The sequence below is a fragment of the Crocodylus porosus genome, unplaced genomic scaffold (genome assembly GCF_001723895.1).
Source record: "Crocodylus porosus isolate Cpor-Errol unplaced genomic scaffold, CroPor_comp1, whole genome shotgun sequence".
Lineage (NCBI taxonomy): Eukaryota > Metazoa > Chordata > Crocodylia > Crocodylidae > Crocodylus > Crocodylus porosus.
The window spans coordinates 24,952,185-24,970,770 of NW_017728921.1; the positions used below are offsets into that span (position 1 = coordinate 24,952,185).

General features: G+C 53.7%; 1 protein-coding gene across 1 annotated transcript in view; it reads left to right on the plus strand.

Annotated features, from left to right (window-relative positions):
- DTX1 (deltex E3 ubiquitin ligase 1) overlaps positions 1–13,791 on the plus strand; it is an 86,321-nt gene extending 72,530 nt beyond the window's left edge. Inside the window, exons 3-9 of the mRNA XM_019539331.1 lie at positions 1,012–1,073; positions 1,503–1,664; positions 4,203–4,264; positions 5,800–5,958; positions 6,472–6,633; positions 7,118–7,207; positions 8,149–13,791. Of these exons, the coding sequence (XP_019394876.1) occupies positions 1,012–1,073; positions 1,503–1,664; positions 4,203–4,264; positions 5,800–5,958; positions 6,472–6,633; positions 7,118–7,207; positions 8,149–8,373 (922 nt within the window). The 3' untranslated portion in view covers positions 8,374–13,791. The remainder of the gene's footprint in view (positions 1–1,011; positions 1,074–1,502; positions 1,665–4,202; positions 4,265–5,799; positions 5,959–6,471; positions 6,634–7,117; positions 7,208–8,148) is intronic.
- Positions 13,792–18,586: the final 4,795 nt, after the last annotated feature.

The window sequence follows — 18,586 nt, forward strand, 5'->3', positions numbered from 1 at the left end:
GGTTCTGTCACCTCCCAGCTTTGCCAAAGTCTCTGTCCAGCTGTGCAGCACCCCAAACACTTCCAGCCCCCATCCTCCATTCAGCCTGGCCAATGCTCACGTACTTCTCCAGCTCTGGCCTCCCCCACCTTTGCTGACCCCAAGCTCCCCTCCTAGCTTAGTCCCAGAGGTCTGGGCACATGTTTCTGCCTTGTGTCCTGCTGTTGCTGGTTACGAGAGCCTCTGAGCAAGGGAACATGCCCCCTCTCCTCTTCCCTTGTGCATGACAGTATGACAAGGCCACAGGTAGTATGGGGGATCCCCTGCCCAGGGAGCTCTTTAACCTGCTGACACCTCAGGGACCAGAACTAGGCTCGCTGACTTCTAGCTCAGCCTCAAGGCCTAAGCACTATTGAACATGCTCAAGCACAGGGCTTGACTGAACAAGTACCTGGGAAAGCACTTAGTACACACCAGGAGGTCAGACTCTCTGCTCCCAGCTGCTGCCAGCTCCATCATGCCCAACTGAGCTCCTGCTGTGCCTCACTCAGATCCATGCCTGGCCTGCCACAGTCTGTTAGCCTGATGCTCTCAGGACTCCAGCCTGAGCTACCCCACCTTGCCTGAACTATGAACCTGGCACAGGCAGCAGGAAGGGGATGGAGAGAGTGAGAAACATGTCTAGTGGCTGGGGCATCAGGCCTGTGGAGCAGAGTGTTCTGTGGCCAGTAGAAGATAAGTAGGTATCAGCAGGCGGGTACCCCTCAGTGGGGTTGTCATGTAGTGGGGCCTTTCCATCCACAGGGCTTACATGCAGGGAGTGTGAAGAAAGGAAACTGAGGCACAGGCTGCATTGTGGCAAAGCCTTTCAACGCAGCAGGAACTGTGCTGAGGGGCTGTGGGTTGGCAGTAGTGTAACTGAGGGGGGTGATGGGGGAGACACGCTCAGTTAGCTCTCTACACAAAGGTCTTCCATGAATCTCCCCCAAAATGATAAACCCCTCTTCTGAGCTTCCTTTGTCTCCGCCTCAGGGTTCCTGCCCTCCCAGTCAAGAACCTGAATGGGACTGGACCAGTTCACCCTGCACTGGCAGGTAAGAGTGGCAAGACATCACATCACCCAGTAAGGTGGGGTCTATTTAGCATGATGATTGGCTCTGGTAGATGTTCAGGTAGATAAGCCAACTGGATGAGTGGGTGAGCCAGTGGGAGTGGGGTGGGTGAAGTTGGATGGAAACAGAGAGGGGGGCTTAGCTACGGCTGGTACAATCTCCTCATCACATGCCATCCAAGAGGTGGTACCCCCAGCAGTGAAGTGCAGGCTCTCTGGCTGAAAGTCATACTGAGCCCAGTGTGCCCTTCAGGCCTGGGAGTCTGCGCTTCACTGCTGGAGGTACCCCCACTACACATGGAGTGTGATGAGATCGTGTGGCTAAAGCCAACTCAGGAGGCAATCGCAGTGCCCCTGTAAGTGTATTTGTTTTCACCCTGTCTGACTCTGGGCTTCTCTCGCCATGGCCTAGGGATGACAGGCATTTTGATGTGTGCTGCCGGGCTGCCTGTGTGCCTGACCCGAGCCCCAAAGCCCATCCTGCACCCTCCGCCAGTGAGCAAGAGTGACATCAAGCCAGTGCCTGGGATCAATGGCATCTGCAGGAAAACCAAGAAGAAACACCTCAAAAAGAGTAAGAGGCAGCCTCCCTGCTCCACATGGCCCCAAGCAGTGGCTGACCTGCCCTCAGGCAACCCTGGGGCTCCACAGGGTGGGACCCAGCCAGGAGCTTGTAGCAAAGCCTGGCTGAAGGGCAAAGCTCGTGACAGCCCAGGGCTGAGAACTGGAGCCAGACCTGGTTGCTTTCTCCACCCTCCTCTGCAGAAGCATGTCACTCTGGCCCCACAGCTTGCCCCTGTTATTCCAGCCCAGCTGATCCTCCTCGCATAGTCCTGCTAACAAGCCTCTCCTTACCCACAGCTGTATCTGAGAGACAGTGTCCAACTACATGAGGGCCTTTTAATAGAGACAGCAGCCCTCCAAGAACCCCAGAGGCATTAGCAGGCTTCAGTGGGATTTGAATGCAGATGTTAACCAACCATTGCACCTACTTGCTTGGGTCTCCCATCCCAGACCAGGGCAGTGGCCAGGAAAATTTCCTTTCCAGCCCTGGAGCCATGTAGCCATAGTGCCACCTGGGAGACTCCTCATGAAACAACTATCTGGGATGAGGCAGCAAAGGATGTGGGATGCTATGTGCAGAAAAGGCTCCATGGGATCCAAGGGCCCTCATGTAGTTTGACACTGTCAAATATTAAGGGGTTTAGATGCCCAACTGCTGTTTCCCTTTTGTTCCCATTGATTTCCCAGAGAGACCGCTAGCCTTGGCCCTGACTTTTTAAGGAGCATAGTGCCCAACTGCTTTTTGAAGTGCAGGCTATGGTCAGGGAACTGGCTGGGGGACACAGCAGCACCCCAAACCAGGCCCTGATAGGATCTCTTTACAATGATTTCCCCCAGCACTGTTGTTCTTTCAGAAGGAAAATAATTTAAAGAAAATGTCCCACAGTGAAAGACTTAAAGAGCTCTGTCCACTTAGTTTATTGACGTGATCAGAGTGCACCAGCGCTGTTCTGGGGGGCAAAGGCCAGGTACTAACAAGCTGCTTAGTCTAGCAGAAAAAAACAGAACAAAAACCAATGGCTGGAAGCTGAAGCCAGACATTTCCTAGCTAGAAGCAAGGCATATCTCTTTGTAACATCCAGGTTGATTGGCCATTAGGACAAGCTTCCACAGGAAGTGGTGAATTCTTCATCATGAGCTATCTCCAAACACCCACTAGCTGCCTTTCTGGAGGAGATGTTAGCTATGCATGAGTTATTGGGCTCAGCACAGAACTGTTGGGTGAAATTCAGTGGCTGCTGCTATCCAGGAGGCCAGAGCATATAATTGTCCTTCTGGCCTTAAAATCTGTAAAGAATGTCCTTACACTCAGATCACAGCAAAGGGGCTGTGGATTGACCCACCCCCAACATGGCAGGGAGGTAGCATCCCAGTGGCCCCAGCAGCATGGCTGCCAGGCAGACATGTACTGAGTCAATCAGAATAGACAAGGTAGAGAAAGGGGTGGGAGGGAAGAAGGAATATTACCCCCAATTTACAGAGAGAAACCGAGGCATAGGCACTGCTTCTTGAACTGCTTCCCAGAGCAGTTGTCTGTGAAGTCCCAATTCTAGTCCCCCCAGTGCATGGGTTACAGGGCATTTGCCCTTTGGATTCATACTGTGGTCCATGGCAAAGTGCACCAGGACACCAAGATGAACTGACCCCTGCCACTGGGATCAAAGGCTCAGTAGACCAACAACAGCAAGCAGTGGACCACCTCCCCCATACATGCCCTGATCTCCAAGAGAATCTACTCCCCACAAGGGACTGCTGGCTATTGTTCCTGTTTCTTAGGGTTACGTCATCTGTACCATGTGATCTAGGTAACCAGCCATATATGCTGAATGCCACTGACCTCATGGAGATTCTGAGTAGCCCCAGGAAGCTGGTGGGAGGAAGTGTTTCAGGAGGCTAGTCACATGCAGGGGAAAAAAGCAGCTTTTAAGAAATTGTTGCTTGGTTTTAGTCTACTTGAGTGATGCTGCTGGGAGGATGGGGGATGGGAAGCAGCAGCTTGTTTAAATTTACACTACGTGACCCACATCTTATTCAGGCTACATCTGTCACTGCAGTGCTTGTCCTGGAGGATCCCAGCCCCATAGCTGTAATCTATATGCAGCTACTAGGAGCACAGTTCTGTATTAGCCTGGGTGGGGAATTGAATAATAATTCTCTCCAGAGATAAAACCCACTGGCACAAAGAGAGAATGTCTGACTTCTACCTACCAGGCAGGGCTGGGACTGGGACCCCCTCCTGAGTCACTGGGACCCCCTCCTGGAGTCACTGTGGTCACTGCCCAGCAGTGGACCCTGTAGAGCTGATGGGGAGAGTTAATAAAGGACATCCCAGCTGATCCCACAGAGGTGGGTTGACATCCCGCATCCCTGACCTGTAGGATCCCATCACTTCCTTCCAGCTCAGGGGCATGAGGCAGACCTGTTCTCTCTCCACCCATCCTGGCCTCCTCTTTTGCTGCCCCCCTGACAGAGGCCAGCCCAGCCTGGAGTCAGACTGAGACTAGCTCTTTCCAGATGTGACCCAACTGTCTGTTTCTCCCCATGGCAGGCAAGAACCCTGAAGATGTGGTGCGCCGTTACATCCAGAAGGTGAAGAACCCACCCGATGAGGTGAGTGCCTGGTCCCAGCTCACATCGAGGGCCCTCAGGACTGGTGGTGGCACTTGGGTTTTCTATAGTTTCCTAAGGTAACCTGGACCCAACTCATCTGAGGACAGCCTAAGTGCTTATGACTACCTGGGTCAATCTAAAGCTCAGGGAAGGCAGCTACACTCATAGCACTCCTGGCATGAAGCTGCATCAATAAGGACCCCACCATACTGTACCCTTTCCCACATACCTCCCCCATGCACCACTGCTATACTCTATACCCTTAACTGCCGCCAAGAAGTGACAGTCTTCTAGCACCCCCATACTGAGCACCAGCCTTCCTGTCATGCACACACCTTCCTAATGCTGCCCATCCTGCCACTGTCCCTGTTAGATGCTTGATATAATGGGAAAACATAAGGTTTGCATTCCTGATAGGGCAGAGTTAAGGTTAATCTGGGTAGTGTGCAAGGATTTGCAGTGTGGGCTTGCTGTGAGCCTCAGTGAGGGATGTTTTCACTCCTGTCTGCCACATTCTTGCGTGACACCAGGGTTGGAGGGAGACAGGTGGTAGGGGAACTCTTTCACCTGACAGTCCCACAGGGCCAAGTACTTGAGCCTCTCACTTCTTTCCAGGGGTAGAGCTAGGATGTGGGCTGCTCCTTGACCCCGAAGGAATTAGGGGATCAGGAGCAGGCAGGTCAGGAGGTCAAGGTCTGTAAGGGCCCAAGACACAGGTGATCACTCTGGATAGAACCGCAAGCATGGGGCATAGGAACAGAAGGCAGGGATCCAGACTGGAGTCACTAGCTTGGGGGTCCACAGCAGGCAGCTGTAATCATCCGGGACCAGAACATGGACAGTTGCCAAACTAAAGCCGCAAGCCAGGAGCCAGCTACCTGGTCTGGAGTAAAGTCTGGAACAAGAGTTCAGAAGGCAGGGTGAAGCCTACGAACCAACAGGCAAGAACAAGAAGTCAGCAACCCAAGACTAGCCAGGGAAGCATGTTTATAAGCCTAAGCAGGCATCTGCACCCCTGCAGGCAACTGGGACCGCTGAAAATAGTTAGGCATCTAGCAGTCAGGCTCACTCAGGTAACCAGGACCAGCTGGGTGTTAGTTATTTTGTTTGCTCCCCTGTGTAGTGACCCCAAAGCAAGCAGAGGTAGTGCAGCTGGAACAACAGGAATTGGAGGGAGGGGAAGGTGTATGGAGAGAGGCCAAAGGGAAAGAGAAAGCTGGATTGGGAGAGGATGAGTGAAGAGAGGAAGGGCACTGGGAGAAGCAGATAGATATTGAGGGAGACAGGCTAGGTGGGTGGCAGATTTGCCAGACCAAGGAACTGTCCCCAGAGGCTGGGAAGCCATTGCAGCCTGAAATCAGCTGCCTGGTGCCCCTCAGGTCAGAGGGAGCTGATGCAAAACTGCCGGCAGGGTAAGGCCAGAGGGTTGAGGGCAGGGGCAGGGGAAAAGCACTGGGCCCAGCCTGCCTCTGTGAAGCCCATGGGCTGGTTGGAGCTTCTTCTGTGCATTGATCACCATCCTGTCTGCCTGGCAGGACTGCACCATCTGCATGGAGAGGCTGGTCACTTCATCCGGCTACGAGGGCGTCCTCAGTCACAAGGGAGTGAAGCCAGAGCTGGTGGGCAAACTGGGCAAGTGTGGGCACATGTATCACCTGCTCTGCCTGGTCGCCATGTACAACAATGGCAACAAGGTGAGTGCCACAGAGGACCAGAGCCACTACCCTGCCCTGACTGAGGCCTGATGGGTAGTGGACATGATTGTGACATGAAGGGGCCATCTGAGGCCCAGCTGGATTTCCAGATCTTCCCCCTCCCTGGTCACTGCACCCACCGACCCCAACCCTCTCTCCCAGTCAGAACTGGGCCTGCAGTGGAGATAGTGGGTCAAACCATTCCTGGCACAGCCCACCAAACTCACACCAGCTCAACAAGGTCACACTCTGGCTGAGTTTGGCCCTGAGCTATGAACAGCCCCCATGGGGGGAAGTTGGCATCCCGGGAAGTGCGACTGCTGCCATGGAGGTATCCACACTGGGTAGTGACTCTGTTGTCTGTTTCCACAGCTGGGATGGGGTATGTGTGAGCAACTGTTCTCTGGGCCCAAAGGCATGTTCCAGGTGTCCCTTCTGAGGCAGGGAAGGTCTCTGTCTGGGTGGGTAATGTTTCTCCCCGCTTGCTCTCACCACCTCCTCTGTGCATCCCAGGATGGCAGCCTGCAGTGCCCAACCTGTAAGGCTATCTATGGGGAGAAGACTGGGACCCAGCCCCCTGGGAAGATGGAGTTCCACATCATCCCCCACTCACTGCCGGGCTACACAGACTGCAAAACCATCCGCATTGTCTATGACATCCCCACTGGGATCCAGGTAAGCTGCCCAGGAACCGCTGCTTTCCTGGGTTTCCCATTGGAACGTCCTCTGTAGAAGAGGCTAGGCCAGACCAGCAGGGAACTGCCCTCTTCTATGCAGATTCTCCATAGGGCTGAACATAATTCATTGCTCTTAACCATGAAACCAACTGATGAGAGGTCAGGGTTTCTGCCAGTGGCCGCCAGGGTGATACCTCAGACTCAACATCCAGTAGACATACCAATGGGTCTGTGGCAGACCCCATCTCCTGTATGCCTAATCTGTGCCAGGGAGACTCCCATTCAGTGGTTCTGTTCTAGGATCTTACTCAGCCTTTCTGTCCTCATTGTGCCCCAAAGTCATAGCTGGCTAATGAATCTCACTCCTGGCCTCTTCTGGTGGCTGGTGCCCATAAGCAGCATGCATGAGGGGTGGTGAATGGGTGGCCTGCCTTTGGGTTTGATGTGGTATAAATGGCAGGACTTGCTTTGTTCCCTGCCAGGGCCCAGAGCACCCAAACCCCGGGAAGAAGTTCACGGCACGAGGCTTCCCACGGCACTGCTACCTTCCCGACATTGAGAAAGGCAGGAAGGTGAGTGGGCTTCTACAGAGGGTGGCTCCCTCCCCCTTCAGCATGGCTGCCTCATGTAGAGCCAGCCTGCTCTTCAGGAGGTGCATGGGGAATTATTATGTGGAGATTGACAGCTGCTGTAGTGCACATGGTTCTTGTTGTGCAGCAGGTAAAGGGGATGGTAGGGCCACTGTGGAAACCTCACAATGCCTCCCTGAACCCAACAGCTGGCACATGGGGCTATATAATTCACATGTGCAATGTGGATGCTGGGAAGGCTCCTGTCATGGAAGCCCCTCAGTAGCCCCTGCCTGGGCTGGTCTTTCCAGGGGGCAGAGTGTCAGACCTCTTGCCCTCAACTTCAGGCTTGGTCTTGCAAGGTGTCAAGGCCCCTTCACAGAAATCACATCAGGGCTGTGCAGGATCTGGCCATTTGGCACATCGGTAACACTGTCTTTACCTGGCTCTTGGCCTAGAGGACTCTGAGAATGTGCCAGGCAAAGAGAGAGTTCAGGGCAGGGGCCTCGGCTCCATGTCAAGGAGAGGACTTGAGGCAGGGGTTGTATCCATGCTCCCGTGTAAGGAAGCAGTGTATTTGGAGTCCACTGCTCCAGAGGATGCTCAGTGTGAGCTCATGTCCTGGTACCATTCCCTAGCAGAGGTACTTGTTCTTCTGGGTCAAACCTGCTGTGATGTGGCACAGATGCTTCTCCAGCACTAGAAATATCCTGAGGAAGACCTGCCCCTACCAAGCAGGGAGCAACCCCCTATGATGTTTCCTGTGGTGCCATGGCCAGGCAGGGGAAAGAAAAAACACCTGCTGGGAGAGGACTGGCTGGGCCCTGAGGGAGAATAGCTGGGTTCTGAGCAAATCCTGCCAAGCCAGGAGGTGCTTGGCTTGTGTTGGCAGGCTGAGGCAGGCCTCAGCCCTACAGTTATGTCACCTTCCCCCATCTCTGCAGGTGCTGAAGCTCCTCATTGTGGCCTGGGACCGGCGGCTCATCTTCACTATTGGCACGTCCAACACAACAGGCGAGTCCGACACTGTGGTCTGGAACGAGATCCACCACAAGACAGAGTTTGGGTCCAACCTCACCGGGCACGGCTACCCTGACCCCAACTACCTGGACAATGTCCTGGCTGAGCTCATGGCACAGGGGGTCTCAGAGGCCAACCTGAAGGACTGAGCAGGATGGCCTGCCCTGCCCCATCCCTTGCCAGCGTGCTCTGTGGCAGCACAACCCCCTGCCTGCCTGCGTGTGCGTGCGTGTGTCTGTGTATCCGTCCACCATCACGACTGAGAGCCTGCCTCACCTTCCAAGAGCTCTCCCTCTGCTTCTGCTGCCTCAACCTTGATCAACCTCCATACCACAATGCTGGGGAGGAAAGAGAGGGGCTGAGGAGCACCCCAGAACTGCTCGTCATCCTCCAGCCAGCGCTCTCTGCCCCTCTGCCTCTATATAACCAATACTGTGCCCTCCCCTCCCAGAGCCTCCTGATCAAGGAGCAGCAGGCTGAAGGCAGGAGTCACGTGAGTGACCAAAAGTGGGGTGGTTATTATTTTTATAATACTCTTGTGATCTGTGAGACTTTTCCTGTTAAAGGACACCCTCTGCCTTGACTGTACACGCGCACACACACACAAACACGTGCGCGCGCACACACACGCATCGTATATATCTCTAAGATTATCCTGTACATTATATTATATATAATAGAACACATATACACAATCAACAGGGCACCTTCAGGTCTCTCCTGCACCACCACTGCCACCATCTGTCATGTCTGGTCTGTGCCATCATTGTCTGGGTGAGCCCCCTGCTGTGCCCCCTGGCATAATTTCCCATCACTCATTTTGTTCCCCCCGCCCCCCTGTGATCATTGAAGGACAAAGTGGGGATAGGGACCTGGACTTGGGAATTTGGCAGGGAGTTGGAACTTCATCCAACTGAACCGCTGGGCACAGATGGAGAAAGGAAGGCTGATTGTTTCTGCTCCTGCAGTGGTTGATTTGGAAGGGATTATGCTTTATTGGACTGAACTCAGTCTGGCCCACTGTTGGATCTCCTAGTCCTCTGCTCAGTACCCCCTCCATTCCCTTGTGTACTGAAGTTTCTGAAATCAACAGAGCTGACACAAACTGGCAGGGTCATAGTAATTGCACTCTGCACTGTGTGTACACCAGGCAGCCAAGCCCTGTGTACCACATGCTAAACACCTAACAGCCCTTCACAGACACCAGGCAGAAGCAGTTCCCTTCCTCTTTGAGAGAGGGCAGCAGAACAGCAATCAACAGCCAGCCCAACTTCTGTCATTGGTGAGTGACAGATGTATTCACTGGCCCTTTTGGTTTTTACTGCTGAAGATTTAAAGGGATGCCCAGAGGAGCACATACACTGTGACAGATGGCATGGTGCCAATATGGTGATGATTGTTTAATGGTGGGTGAGGCTGTGATTCATGCAGGGGAGAGTTGGTCAAGGGCCCTGGAGTCTAGCCCTGGCTTAGCCGTGGACTCGCTGGGTGAGTTGCTTCACCTCACTGTGCCAGTTTTCCATGCTGCAAAAGGGGGGATGAATCTACCCTCCCTATTTAAGTGCTTTGAGCTCCCATATTAAAAGTGGCATGTAAGTAGTACTAAGTGTTATTATGGACCTGCTGCCATTCTAGAGCTGTAATGAGGAAGGAGCATGACCTTTGCTGTGCAGACAGGCTGATGACAGCCCTTTAAAATTCCCTGTTCCTTTTGATTGGCTGATGGCCACATGTGCACCCACGTGGCTCCCCCACATGCACTTGCCTGCAGTCCGTACACAAGGTTCCATGTCTTGCGTGGCCAAGCTGCCCTGCTGGGCTGGAGCCTACACAAACAGCTAGAGAGAGGTGGGGGGAGAAGGGGATGGCATCTGGGAGTGGAGGGGAGGGTGTCCCTGTGGCATTTGGGCAGAAGCAGAGCGCAGTGCCTCTTTAGCTCTTTCTGGATGGGTGTGTGTGTGTGCATGCGATGGTGCTTGGACATGCATCTGCAGGAGAGGGATGTGAAGGAGGGTGAGGGAGCGGTGAGGCAGGGCCAGAGGAAAAGCTGTCCTGAAGGACACGAGCACAAGCAGAGGCCCTGTTTCCTTGCTTTGTCCTTCTTCTGGCAGGGCTGTACTGGTGGCTGTTAACAGAGGCAGCCCCCTGCCTCTCCCACCAGTGCCAGGCACTGGGGTCTAACAAAGGGCTCTCTGAGGGGGCTAGGGCTGAGCCAATATCTAGTGTCAGGCTTCTGCATCTAGACAGGGGCTTAAAGGAAGCTGGAAGCTCCCATCTTTCTCTGCTCCTGGGTTGATAACCAAGTGCCCTGCTCGGTGTTCCCACCTGGGGGCACCTCCACCCCTTCCCAGCAGGAGGGAGCTGTCTGTGGGCTGCAGCCCTAGAGACACACACAGGTTTCCCTGGGATGCCAGAGGCAGCAGAGGGCTCTTATTTGCAAGCCAGGCTGTGCTCTGCAAGTCTCCTCCCTGTCAGGCAAACACCAATACATGCACACAACCTGCTCTCACACAGCCTGTTGACTGTAAAAAGCAGTAGCAGCATGTACACACCCAGACACAGCACCTCACATACACTGCCTGCTTCTTCCCTTGACTGCCTTCATGCATGGTCTTGCTGGTATACTCACTGTGTCTTGCATATCCTCTCCCAGGCACAAACACATCCTATTTATCACCTGGTCTCACACACGTGCCGTCATATCTGTTACTGCTATCTGGATGGGAGAGATGGCACATTTACAGCAGTGTAACTTGCATTCCACTGCTGGAGAATTATCTCTGAAAGAATTGGGGGTAAATCTTTCCTGGTATAAGTGACACTTATGTATGTGTCATCTGTTTGGGCCTGTCCTGGGATAGCTCTTTGCTCAAGGCAGATAGGCTACTACACAGGGGCTTGAATTGCAAGGTGCTGTAATAGTTCCTACTGTTTGAATTATTCTATGATAGCTGCCCTTCTATCGACTCCTGATCCCAGAGTCATTTACAGGGTATACAAGTGACGTGAGTTACATCAGGGTATGTGTTCAGGGTATGTGTATGTCTGTCCGTGCCCTGCCCCCCCCACTCCAGTTTTGCATTCCCAATCTCTCCACAGAAATTTCCACTTTCCCTTGTCCCCAGAAGGCACTGGCCCTTCCTTGCCTAGAGCACACTCCCAAGCCAAATGTCCCTCAGCTCAGGGACAGGCCACCTTTTGGTGCTGCCTGACCTCTGTTTGTGGTTGTCATAGTGGCTGTCTTGGACACTCTGAGCTGGCTGTGAGTCTCCACTCCCTTAGAGGGAAATCTGAGGCTGCAATGTGGTACCAAAGCAATGCCATGGTGACTGTGAGGATTATGTGCTCCTGACCTTGCAGCAACCAGTTCATGCCCTCAGTGGCAGCTGTGACCGGTGACAGGTGCCCCTTCCAGGTGGATGCAGGGTTCTGCAGGGAAACATGGGTCATGCACACAGTGCCATGCTGGAGAGGCAGTCAAGTCAGCACTGTCCTGTGCTCTGGCAATGTCTGGGGATGCTTAACAGCTCCCGCCCCATGGTACCCTCTGTCTGACAGGCCTGCAGAACCCAAGTACGCACCAAGCCTCCTATTCAGAACTCAGCTGGGACAGTGCGGCTTTGGGGGAACATAGAAAAAGGCCTATCCTGGGGACAGAGAGCAGCTGGTGGAATACACATGCACATACCATGTATGCACACAGATGCTCTGACCACATGCATCAGTGCATGTAGAAACACATATGAACATATGCACACCACACAGGCAAAACCACTTAGGCACTGTGAACAGACACACATGCATACATCCCTGCACATATATTGTGCACACAAGCACCATACATCCTCTGACATTCATATATAACTGCTCCTCCACATCTGCCACATGTATATGCACACACACATGCACTTCTTCATACATACTGCAAGTGCAAATACCATCCCAAACACCCCTCCCCACAGCGAACACTGCAGTGCACATTTTGCATATGGAGATATCCCTCTGATATAATCACACCGTGTGCACACAAACTGGATGCATGCATGCATGCACACGCGCGCACACACATATCCCCTGAGTGCCACTGGCCCAGCAACCTGTCAGGGCAATAAGAGAAGGTACCATGAAAGGGTACATGTTGTCCTTGCCACCCAGGAGAGCATCTGCTTTGTTACTGCTGGAGGGGAAGAAGCCAGCCCCAAATAGCTCCCACCCCCAACCCCTGGTGTTCCTGGGTCATGAGGGGGTGGTCAGCCTGCCCCAGAGCCTGATCTGATGTCTTGGGCACAGCCAGCCCCTATAGTCTCAGCTCCACAGCTCTTCCAAGGCTGGTGCATGCCGCTGAGGGCTCCCTGGGGCTCACAGCCCAGCACCACTGGTCAGTACAGCTTGGCGGGTGGGAGGCTGGGATAAGGCCCATGCTGGTGATAGAATTAAGTGGAGAAGGAATGGAGGGGAGGGTGGTGAGAGGAGCTAGGCAGGATCTGAGAAGGGGAAATGTAGGGGGGTGAGAAAGAGCGTGTGGGGGTTGTGGGGAGAGAGAGAAATGGGGCAGAGATGTGAGGGCACAAAAGGTGTGTGTGTCTGCAGACTGCTTTACTCCTCCTTGATGATGATGGGGCCAAGCCTGGGGTAGCAGTGTGGTAGGGAGAGTCTTTCTTCTTGACCCACCAGTCCCTGCCCCTAAGCAGGAAAGCTCATTGGTCCATGTCCTGCATGAGGTCTCATCTAGCTAAGTGTTTGTGCCAGGAGGTGGCACCTGGTGTCAGGGGAGCCTATCAGCGCAACTTCTGCCTAGTGCACAGGCCAAATGCTGGACCAGGAGCTTGCAACGCACCCAACAGCCCCTGCACCTCCATCGCTCCATGTGAGCAGATGGGTCTTCCGATAGCCTTTTTGTTATATGGAGGCTGGCAGGTCAAGGGAAGGGGGTCAGTAGTGGACAAGGAGGGAAGTAGGGCTTGAGTGTAGCATCCCTTCATGCCTCAGGGCAGCCTCTGTGGGTCATCAGCGCCTCCCCAGTACCCAGAAAACGTCCCTCTCGCCTGGTGGGGGGGGGGTCGCTGTCCCCACCTTTGCAGCAATAGCAGGCAAATGGCTTTACAAAGGGCCTCGCTCCACTTGGGGAGTCTGCATGGGAACTGCTGTGCAAATGCACCCGGCCTGGCCTACTGGTTCTCCCTAGCCAGGAGAGCCAATTAATGCAGGGAGCATCTACTTGGGGAACCCAGTGGGAGAGCGACAGCTGCCTGGTTTAATCAAAATGGAGGAGATTGTAGCTGGGTGTCTTGGACACTGAGAGGTGGTCTGTGGAGACCCCGGTTCCCAGCATCTCACACTCTGAGCTTATGCTCCTGGGATCAAAGGGGAACAAGGCATGCTGGGAGCTGTGGGCTCCAGGTGGCTCTTTGGGATCTAACTCCTGAAGATGGCTTGGTCTCTGTACGGGGCCTCTCTGGGCATCCTTAAGGGCTTTGTAATTTCCTTTGTTTGAATCGCCTCTTTCATGCTCGGCATGTGTTGGTGTCTTTACAACTTATTAAATAAATGTGCAATCCAGAAGTGCCTGATACAGCGTGTTCATTGTCTTGGAGGCTAAGGGATCATCTCAGTTCTGCACTGCCATGCTGGTTCAAAGGTCCGTTGCAAGTATGAATGAGGGTATGAAGGAAGGGAGAAAGGAGCATTTAATTCCCTCTCTCTGACCTGAATTCCTTCTGCATTAGCCCTGTAAGACTTCATTGGAACCAAGAAGTGTCATTCAGCAGAGCACACCATCTTCTTGTCAGGCCAGTGCCCAGGGTGCTGGCTTGGGACTCAGATCTGGGTTAGTTCCTGACTCTGCCACTAATATACTGTGCCATCTCTGGCAAGTCACTTTCCTGGTTTCCCAGGCTTTGCTTCATTTAAGCTCCCTCCTGGGCATGTCTGCATGTGCACTTTAACGTGCAGTAGCCTATTTTAAAGTGCATTAAAGCATCACATAAAAAACATACTTTTTACTTAATGCATGCTAAAATAGGCTAATGCACATTAAACATCACGTAAAAAGTGTTCACTTTAGTTAATGTGCATTAAGCCAGGCTAATGCGCATTTTCCTAGTACAGTGCCTCACAATGGAGTATTAGCAAAGTACTAGATTTACTGTGCATTCACTAAAGTGCATTAATGCACATGTAGATGCACCCCCTGGGACAGTCAATGCCTCTTCATATCTGCCTATACTGCTTGATATAGCTTGCTCAGATGCTTGGAGCAGTCTGCCCGCAGCAGCACAGAGCTCTGTGCAAGGTGACTGCCAGATGACTGCATAGGTAAGTCCTACCCCCATTGAGCTCTGTGCCACTGTGCCTGGGCTTCTTCCACTGCCTGCACTGGCTCACTGAAAGCTAGCCTAGGTGTGTCTGTATTCCCCATTGTGGCACAGGCATACCATTGGGTTCATACACTGGTTTTTGTGCTGGCAAAGGTGGGATTTTTAGACTGAAGTAACAAGAACAGGCCCCAAACTGGGTGCAGTTAAACTGGTATCAGTGTGACTTTAACTGGGAGCATGCATCCCCTTAAACCAGTGAGCCTCAGTCCTGACCACAGCATCCAGTGCTAAGCAATGGGTCACACAGAATCTCTCCCAGGGGGATGGCAGCAAACACTCTCCAGGTCAAACAGCAGCAGTATGTTACCTGCAATGGATCCAGGTAGGCAGTACTGGTGTTGTATTATTCATGATGGCAGAAAGGGCAGCCTTTCCACACCATCCCCATATCTATCCGCACCCCTAGAATTAAGGGGTGCAAAGTGAATCAGCCAGGAACAGCCTGCCAATAATCCCTCCCATTGCTGGGAGTTCATAGACCCAGGTCCCGATCACTCCTGAAGAAGTGCTGAATCCCATGTTCAATCCACGCCTTACCTGTGCCCAGCAGCACCAGGGGCCTAGCAGTTTGCTGGGGTTGGCATTAATCTCCATTCCTCCCTGTAGCCAAGTCTGGAAGTGGTCAGGGTTGGCAGGTTCTGACCTGAGGGCTTGATGCTGCAGAACCAGGCTCCTGCCAGCCATGCCTGCCTGTCTGCAGGACTTGCTGGATTGTCTCTTGCTCAGCAACCCAGCTGGTGCTCATTAAAGCTGTAACTAGCATCTTATGGGCAGCTACCCAGGGAAGCACAGTGATCATAGCATGAGCAGGTGTCTCAGGGCCTGGAGCAGTGTTTCCAGGATGGGTGGCCAGGCTTCCAGGGAGGCAGACAGTTGAAGGGGGGGAAGAGCTCACAAGATGATTCCTGTGGCCAGAGCTTGCTGGGAAGGGGGGAGAGCTCCTACCCCACGTGGGCTTTTCTGCACTGGCCATATCTGACCCTGGTCTGTGGTTTGGAGGCACTGACCCTCTGCCTCCCCAAGTCCCTGGGTCATTGCCAGGGTGCAGGATGCCTGGGTTAGATCCGAGAAATCCATCCTCCGTGCTGTGCTGAGCCGTGGTCCCAGAGAGGGGCTGCTGCTAACGCCGGGCTAATTGCCCAGAAAGGACAGCCGCGTGTGTGTCCCTAGGAGGATTTATGTCCCAGGACATAAATCTTCTGTCTTCTACCTAGCAACTAGCTTGGTTTGGAGCTGCGTGGCAGAGCTGGGCTCCCCCCAGACTGCACTCGCGTGGGAGCAGGACAGAGCTCACCAGGACACCGAGTGCGCTGCTGTTGGCTTGGGCAGGGGCACACAGCAGCATGCACAGACCCACATGACTCCACCCTCCCCAAAGCACATTTCCCTCCCCACATGCACAGCACCCCTTACCCTCAGCCTGGGGAGGCACAGCCTCCTGCACATCCCTCCTGCTCCCACCCACCCACAGCAAGGGCTCCTTCCCCCCCACCTCAACACCTCCCTGCCCAAGAACAGCTGCCTCCCCCATGACACTCTCCAGCCCTGCCTAAACACAGGATGCATGACCCCCATCTTCCCTTCTCTCACACAAACATACCCTTCCCCACACAGGAACAACACACCCTCGCCTTCGCACACACAAAGGGACAACACCCACCCGCCTGCCCTGCCCACACAGGAACACAAACAACCCCCCAAACGTGTCTTCTGCTCTTTCTCACGCACGCCCAGCCCCAGCTTCCTGGTGCCACCCAGCATCTGTCCCCTGCTGCCCATGCACACGGAGCACCAATGGGGGTGATCAGTGTGCATGCAGGGTCTAGGTAGAACCTGTGTCCCCTGCCTGGGGGCCCTGGTGATGCCCCCAAGCCTCACAGGGAGCAACAGTGCAAAGCATGTAGCCGACGACCTTTCTCCCATCCATGCTGTGCTGCTTAGTTGTTCTCTGCCTCTGTGGCCTGGACACAGATCTCTGGCAGCAAGCAAGAGCAGGTGCCAACAGAAGACAAGTACTTCCAAGGGAGCTGCGGTACAGGCCATACCTGGCACCCCAGCAGGCACAAAAGACACTAGTGTTAATTTGCTGCTCAGTTCAGGGAAATACAAGGCTGAGATCTCTGGCCATTTGCACTGGGATTACAACTCTCTCTCTCTCTCTCTCTCTCTCTCATCTGTGCCTGGGGAGCTTTTTGGGTACAAAAGTGTTTCCTAAACGCCGGCTCCATTCATCATAGCCCTGTCTAGGGCACCAAGGGACACAACACTGGGCTATTCAGCATGCAAATGAATGGCTGCCCCTTCACCAGGGTGTCTTCAGGCCATGCAACCTCAGCATGGCAGGAGCAGGAGGGAACACGCTTCCCCTCATAAAGGGGGCTAAGAAGCAGAGGGAGTCCCCTCCTGCCTTCCCCCAGGCCATGCATCCCTCACAAAGGGGCTGTACAGGTAACCTGGGCTGAGCCATGATTGATGATGAGCTATTTACTGCTGCTGTGCTGCTGGGTTTGGCCCATTCCCCTGAGGAGCAGAGGCTTGCAGCTGCTACTGCCAGTGCCAAGGGGAATGCGCTTAGTGCTGCAAAGTCAACATCTCATCTGCACAGATGCAGCCAGCCAGCATGCCCCAAGCCTGGCTAGCAGGGTCTGCCACTGCCTTTCAGGTGGGGGATCTCAGCACACAAGATAGACTGTGCATACTCACAGAGCAATGGGTTAGGGCTGAAACACGCGCAGATAAGCATGGGGCCCAGGAGCTTAGTCACTGCACATTGTTCAAACCCCATGCTGAGGCCAGATTACTCTTTTCTTCTCACACTGCTCAGTGGAGCTCATGGCTACAGCCTCTGGATGCTTTACTGCCAGGGAACAGACACCCCCATCTAAAGCTATATCCCAGTTGTAGAGGTCAGGAGCTGAGACCCCAGTATATAAAGATCAGAATTTTCCACTTATGTGGGGTGTCCAAGTGGAGACACCTGGGACCTGCTTTCTCAGAAAATGGGTAGTTAGCTAGCCTCCTTGCTCCAAAGCTGGTTCCCATTCAGTTCACTTGCCCTAAGCACTTCTGTGAACCAGACCCCCTGGGCATCACAGTGACCATCTGTGGGTAGTTTGGTTCAAAGGATTTGCCTGGCGTCACACAGGATCCAGGGGCTGAGTGCACAGGTGAGAATGACTCCCCACTCTCATTTCTGGGGCCCAGTGCTATGATGGCAAGGGAAGTCCTGTTTTGCCCCAAGTAGCAGCCTGCCACTGGTGTGGCTAGAATATTAGCTGCTAACTCTGTGAGTCCCTGAGCAGGTGCAGGCTGTGACTCTCCAAAGCCTTGTGATGTGGACAAGCCTGGACAGCTCTTCAGGGGCTGGCAAAAGACTCATCCCCATCACCAAGACCACTGGCTGCCAAGTTTCTGCTTAAAAGGCAGGGTCCAAGTAGAGCTTCTTAAAGACACCAGAGCTCAGGTGGGTCAACCATGGTCCCCATCGCCCTCTCCTCAAACACAGCTGAGACTTTTTGGCTGAACAACGGTTGGCAAACAACTGAATCAGCTTGAGTCCCCACTCACATGCACGCCCAGACTGCGTACAAACAGAAAAACTTTATTATGGGAAAGGGGCACAGTCCAAACATGGGACACACAAGAGAACAGATCTGTAAGAAGATTCACAGGCAGGGGCTCTCCCTGGCAGCTGTCCATCTCACTCCCTTCCACCCCCTGGGAAGCCTGGACTGGCAGTGATGTCCCTTTGACTCACCTGCAAAACCTCACTCACGGTTTGGAGCAGCAAGCAGCAGCAGCCCAGGTGTTTCTTCATAGGTGGGTGTCTGATCCCAAGAGGCTGTTGAGGGACCCAGAGGGGAAGGGAATCAGATGTCGAAGGGGAGTGGGAGCTCCTTAAGGAGACGATCCTCCATGCCCAAAGGGAGGTAATCCCAACAAGGGTCAAAGGGAGCAGGAGGGCACATAAACCCCCATGGCTCAC